Source organism: Mustela nigripes, chromosome 11 (genome assembly GCF_022355385.1).
Source record: "Mustela nigripes isolate SB6536 chromosome 11, MUSNIG.SB6536, whole genome shotgun sequence".
Lineage (NCBI taxonomy): Eukaryota > Metazoa > Chordata > Mammalia > Carnivora > Mustelidae > Mustela > Mustela nigripes.
In genome coordinates this window covers 3,490,421-3,496,420 of record NC_081567.1, presented here as the reverse complement: position 1 = coordinate 3,496,420, position 6,000 = coordinate 3,490,421, and the positions used below count along the sequence as shown (strand labels likewise).

The 6,000-nt window shown below is 65.0% G+C and overlaps 1 protein-coding gene across 4 annotated transcripts in view; it reads left to right on the top strand.

Moving 5' to 3' along the window:
• Nucleotides 1–6,000, top strand: part of RADIL (Rap associating with DIL domain) — a 65,932-nt gene that overhangs the window by 53,137 nt on the left and 6,795 nt on the right. For all 4 annotated transcript variants that reach the window (XM_059414334.1, XM_059414333.1, XM_059414336.1 and 1 more), the window contains 3 exons: nucleotides 3,718–3,830; nucleotides 4,728–4,965; nucleotides 5,678–5,850. In XM_059414334.1, the coding sequence (XP_059270317.1) occupies nucleotides 3,718–3,830; nucleotides 4,728–4,965; nucleotides 5,678–5,850 (524 nt within the window). The remainder of the gene's footprint in view (nucleotides 1–3,717; nucleotides 3,831–4,727; nucleotides 4,966–5,677; nucleotides 5,851–6,000) is intronic.

Sequence of the window (6,000 nt, the reverse complement as noted above, 5' to 3'; positions counted from 1 at the left end):
AGAGGGTGGGGCTTCCAGAAGAGGGTGGGGCTTCCAGAAGAGGGTGGCTGCAGCAGGGCCCTGAGGCTGGCTGGGACTTCAGTTGCCTCGTGTCTGCCTCGTGGCCCCAGGAACGAGCGGGAAAGGAGGGTGGGGTGGCTCCAGGGGCCGGGGCCACAGCCTTCGGTGGGTGAGCCTGGTTTTCATCCAGCTCCCTCACTCCTGTGACAAAACCAGAGCTGCTCACCCACCTCGGTCCCTGTGGTGGGGGGGGTCCTGGGCAGGCGTGGTCAGTGGCCCTGCCCCTGAAGGCTGCCCCCCTCACCCCCTGCCTCCCCCGGAGCTGGGAGGGAAGCCAGGCAGGCAGGCCGGGCCTGGCCAAGGCTCCCCCGTGGGCTCAGTCTGCCAGACGCAGCTAGGTGTCTGTGTGCTTAGCTGTGTCTCCTGGGGGGTGGCCGTGGGCTCCATGTGGGAGAACCCCAAGCAGATAGCCTGGGGCCCTGGACCTGGTCCAGGTGGTGTGGGACCCTGCTGAGCCCCCAGAAGGGGCTAGATTCCCAGAGCTGAGGGGCTCCTGGTGGCTGACGGTGAGGAGCAGTGGTCTGCACAGGTCAGGCTCCTACTGTGTGCTGGCTTAGCTGCCTGGGAGCTCTGCAGATGGGTGGACTGGAGGGCCAGCTGGGCCGATGCTGGGCCACGTGGAGCCAGTGGAGGAGGCCTGGTGGGGACGTGTCGGGACGCAGAGCCAGCAGCTGTGTCTGGGTCCCTTCTCGTCAGCCATGGCTTCTTTGTGCTTTCTTATCCCCCACCTCACAGTGAAAGGGACATTGGGAGCTTCCTTGGGCTTCTGGGGCCTGGGAATTAGGGCTTCTGGGGACATATCGAGGGACATACTGGAACCTTCTGTGTCCCAGTGGGCATTCAGGCCTGCTGACCTATTGCCCCCATCCCTGTTATCCTTGGGTGAACGTTGTGCAAGGCGTCCAGTGAGACCTCGCAGGACAGGCTGCTGTGTGCTCTGTCCCAAGGTCTGGGCCTGAAGCAGCCCGTTACCTGTTTTTTCCCCCCGAATATGACATAAACGGCCTTCCCTGTGCGTCTCCAAAGCCAGGGCACTGGGCTGTCCCGAGTGTGGTGCTTCCAGAACCTCGGGCCTCCCTCCTCCGAAGCCGGTCTCCTTGGGGCCTCCAGTGGTTCCAAGCGGAGGGGCCCCTCTTCTGGACATGGCGCTGGCCGGGGAGCACTGGGCCTCTGGCTGGTCTCCAAGCGCCTGTGGCCCTTCTGAGTTTGGGGCTGTTGACAGCGAGTCCCCCCCATTCTGGCCGCAGCAGAGTGAGCGGGGAGACGTGCTCCCGCCGTGGCTTCTGGGCACAGTGTTGGTGGGTGAGTCCCGCGGCCGCATCTCGTCTGCCCTGGTTTCACATGCTCTGCGGAGAGGCTGTGGTCTTTGGGTCCCGTCGGGCCTGCTGCCCGAGCACAGGGGCCCCGCATCTGGCTACGTTAAACGGGCTACTTGGAGCTGGTGGGGGCTCCGCTTCCGTAGCTGCTGCCTCTGCTCTTGGAGGGAGTTATTTTTGGTCTGGTCCTGGAGGTTGCTTAGGCTGGCTGATGCTGGGCGAGAGCTGCTGCGTGGCGGGGGCCCCGCCTCTGTCCACCCTGGGGAGTGCGTGGGCCGGGGAAGCTGTGGCAGGACCCGGGTGTCCCACAAACTGTGTCCTGTGTGGGGCAGGCGCTGGAGAGCTTGGAGGAAACATCACATCAGCAGAGGCCAGAGGCCAGGTTAGAGTCGCCTCTCGGCCTCCTGACCTTCAGCAGGAAATTTCTGTGGGAAGAATTCTGAAAACAGATGTCACGTCCTGAATACTGGAAAATCGCCTTTGCATTCCGCAAACAATCTCGGTTGTTCCAAGCTCTTACCCAGGACGCCTCCCTCCCACAGGCAGCCGGGAGGTGGGCCCAGCAGGGGTTGGGGGCATTTTATCCACGGAGAGCTCTCTGGGTACCTTTGTGGCTTTGCCTTAGCCATTGTGGATCTGGGGGCCTCCAGTAGAGGCCCCTGACCCCCTAAGGGCTTGTGTGAGTGTCAGCTTGGTTGGAAACTGAGCACAGGGATCCTGTATCTGGGAGCAACCCAGCAGAGCCTGCACCACAGGAGCAAGTGTTTCAGCTGGTTTTCCCGTGGCATCAGAGAGACCCATGCGGCATCTGCCGGGAGCCTTCCCATGGCTGTGCTCCGCAGAGTCCTGGTCTCCTCTATCTGCCGTCCCTCCCCTGCCAGAGCCCTCATGCCCATGCCGGGGGTAGAGGTGGGCTTTCTCAGACAAGGTGGCTGCCTAGGAGGTCCCCTGGTCTGGGCCCCGCTCTAGGGAGAGGGTTCGGAACTGGTTTCTTGGTCCGGGTCTTGCTGGCTTCGGTCGGCCGGGGGTCATGTTTGATCTACAGGGGCCGTGGTCAGCAGTGGGCACCTTGCGTGCTTCTGTAAGCCTGGGGTTGCTACAGTCCAGCAGCCTAGTAAGAGCCTCTTGCTCCCCCAAGCCATGGGACCCCCAAAGTTGCCTGATTTACCTCTCCTCTGAAAGCCAGTGGGGCTGCGGGAGCAGCGAGACCCTATCAGGGTCAGTCCCAAGTGCGACTCCATAGCCGGGTTCAAGGGAGGACCCTGGGCAGGTGGGGCAGGCCTCTGGCGGGTTCCAGGGGAGTGAGCCCTTCGCGGGTGGTCTGTGGGCCCAGGGGCAGGAGAGACCTGAGACCTGCAAAGAGAAGTGCCTCAAACAGTGGTGCATCCAGATGTTGCGGGGGGGCGAGGGCGCGCGGCTCTGTTTCCATTCTGTGCTCCTGGAGCCCCTCCCCAGCCCTGGGAGGAGAGCCCGAGACGGTGGGACCTGCGCTGCGTGGGAATGAAAAGGCCGTAGCAAATGAGCAGCACCTGTCTCTGCGGGACACACGCGTCCCAGCTGCCTGCCCGCAGCTCCGCGGTGAAGCAAGTTGCTGAGAGGGCGGGAGACCGGGCCGTGGGCACTCCAGCTGAGCGCTGCTGGGGCGCTGCGTGTCTCCCGTGTCGGTGGGGGGGGGGGCCCTTCAGGACATTCCCTTCCCCCCTCCCATCCCCGGGCTTCTTGCCTTTGCAGAAACCCCTCCCAGAAGGAAGGAACCACCAGGCACCCACGGGCACCCCGTCACCCTGCTGGGCAATCTCCCTGCCGGCCGCCCAGGCTCAGCTCCAGCCCGATGGGGGACGTGGATGCCCCTGGGCCTGTGGTTCTGGGGGACGCGCATGGAGACGAGGCCGCCCCCCTCCGTGGGGCTGTGGAGATCCCGGGCATTCTCTCCCGCGTGCCGGGAGGAGAATGGGGCACGTAGGCTGTTTGGTTTCTCTCTTCTCGGAAACATCACGGTTCTGGGGAGTGACGGTCTCCTTCAGAGCTCTGGCCGGTGTGCCTTTGACCTGTGTGCGGAGTAGGAAGTGGCTGCAGGGGACCTGGGTCAGAATCTGCTCTTGCTGGGGCTGCTGGTTCCAGCAGAAAACGTGTCCAGAGTCTTCACTAACGAGCCGCGGATGCACCTCTTGTGGCTTTGGCATCGCTGGGCCTGGGAGTACAGGGCCCTGGGAAGGCGCGGCAGCCGGGCTGGGGGGCAGCCGGCCGGGCTGGGTCTCTTTGGTTCTTGCGGCCCCAAACCCCAGATGGGGACGTGGCCTGCGCCCTCCAGGGGTGACTGTGTGCTGCCGTCTCCCCATAGGCTCCAGGGAGTCGCTGTTCTCCTGTGCACTGACGGCCAGCGAGGAGGCCATGGCGGCGCTGGAGGAGGTCATTCTGCACGCCTTCCAGCAGTGCGTGTACTACGTCTCCAAGGTGCGGCGCGCGGCTGGCTCGCTCCCACGAGGCGGGGGGTGCTCCTCGTGGCGCCCCCACCCGGGCTGGGGGTGGGACACCTGGAAGAAGACGGGTTCTCGTCCCGCCACTGCTCGAGGATTTGGGGCTCTAATGGCTGCCTCTGTGCCCTCGAGGGCCGGCTCCCAGCTCCTCAACCTCCTGCTCGCATCGCCCTTGTCCTGGAGGCGGCCGGCTGTGCAGGGCCCGTGGTGCTGGAGGGCTGGAGCAGTGCTCGGAGAACCGATGGGGTTGAGACGGTTGAGTCGGGCAGCCCTGTGCTCAGTTGCTCCCAGCTGCGCGGAGCCCGGTGTTGAGGAGGACACAGCCTCAGTGTCTCGGGCAAGTGGGGAGAAGCCCCCAGTCCATGTGCCCAGGGGTCCGAGTGGGGATGCACGTGGCCCTTGACCTGTTGTCCCAGGATCACCTTGAGGGGTGGGGGCAGCAAGGACTCCCCAGGGAGGTGTGCGTTCACCTTGTTTCTGGGGAGCAGCCGATGCTGCCCTGTTACCCCCGAGACGAGTGTGGGTGCCTGCCGTCCCCCCGGCCTTCCGCCAGGGCTGCTGCCTTGGGCCCCAGGCTGCCGTGCCTGGCTTGGCTCTGCAGGAGGGGTGCGCCAGTACCAGGGGTGTGGTCCCAAGAGACCAGCTGGCTGCCCGCTGGCCACTCTTCTGTCTGCTAAAACAGGGGCACAGTCCCCCACCCCCCCAGACCTGTGGGACGTCTCTGGCAGCCCTTTGGTCAGGCTCTCTGCCCCTCCGGGTGTCCTCTGCACCTTTCCCCGGGGCTGGCCCTAGGCAGCTGGGGCCTGTCTGGCAGGACATGCACTAGGCCCAGGCAGGGCCTTGTGTGCAGCTGGTGTTTCCCTCTCACCCCCAGTCCCTGTACGTCTGCCTCCCGGCCCTGCTGGAGTGCCCCCCTTTCCAGACGGAGCGCCGGGAGAGCTGGTGCTCTGCCCCCCAGCTGCCTGAGGAACTGCGCCATGTCGTGTCCGTGTACCAGGCCACCATGGACCTCCTGCGGCAGTTCCGGGTGCACCCCGAGATCGCCTCGCAGGTGCTGGCCTACCTCTTTTTCTTCTCCAGCACTCTGCTCTTCAACCAGCTCCTGGACAAGGGTGAGGGCCGGGTGAGGGTGCGGCTGGGGACCCCTACCCCTGCTGCGGGAGAAGCCAAGCGGGTGCTCGCAGGCACTGGGGGTGCTGAGGCATCTCACTGCTTGGGGGTCCAGGTGGCAGGTTGAGGCCCAGGAGAGCAGCTTCTGCGGCAGAGCAGGTCCTCCAGGAGCAGTACTGTCTGGCAGGGTCTGCAGAGCGGCCCCAGGGTAGGGGTGGGGTCTGCACAGGCCTTTTCGGTTCCTTTTATCTCCACACAGCCCAGGCGGGGAGCGAGGAGGGACAGGCTCAGAGAAGGGGCGTGGCCTCTGCATCCCTGGCTCTCCTCCCTGCCAGGGGCTTGGGGTGCCAGTTCCTTCCAGCCAGGGGGCCCCACTGGGACACAGGAACGTGACCATGCCGTGCTGCAGACCCATGGCACATATTACGAGCGTGACCTTCCTGGGCTGGTCGGGGTCCACGGGCAGGATCTGGGTGGGAGCAGGGGTCCTTGGCTGTAGGTGCGATGGTTGCATTTGGGATTCTGTGGGTGTTCCAGCCCTCCCTCCCAGAGAAGGGTTCAGAAGCAGGCTAGGGGCCTTGGAAACCTGTGTACGGTTATCAGGCCTGTTCTCAGAGGCTTTGCCATCAGGGAGGACAGGTGTTGGGGAGGCCGGTACCCGCCACCCAGGAGGGGCTGCTGGGCATCAGGTGTGACCTTGTGTCCCGGCTCCAGGCCCCTCTCTGAGCTGCTTCCACTGGCCCCGCGGTGTCCAGGCCTGTGCCCGCCTGCAGCAGCTCCTGGAGTGGATGCGGAGTGCTGGCCATGGGGAGGCCGGGGAGCGCTTCTTCCGGAAGCTTTCCTGCACACTCAACTTGCTGGCCACGCCCCGCGCACAGCTCATCCAGGTAGGGGGGCACCAGACAGATCGGGCGAGGGTCACGGCCCTGGCTTCCGGGGCCCCGAGAGCTTGCAGAAGGCTTCTGTCCCACAGCTGTGCCCCGCACCGTCTGACTCCACACAGCCGGGACTCTGCGCGTGTGATGAAGGTCAGGGGC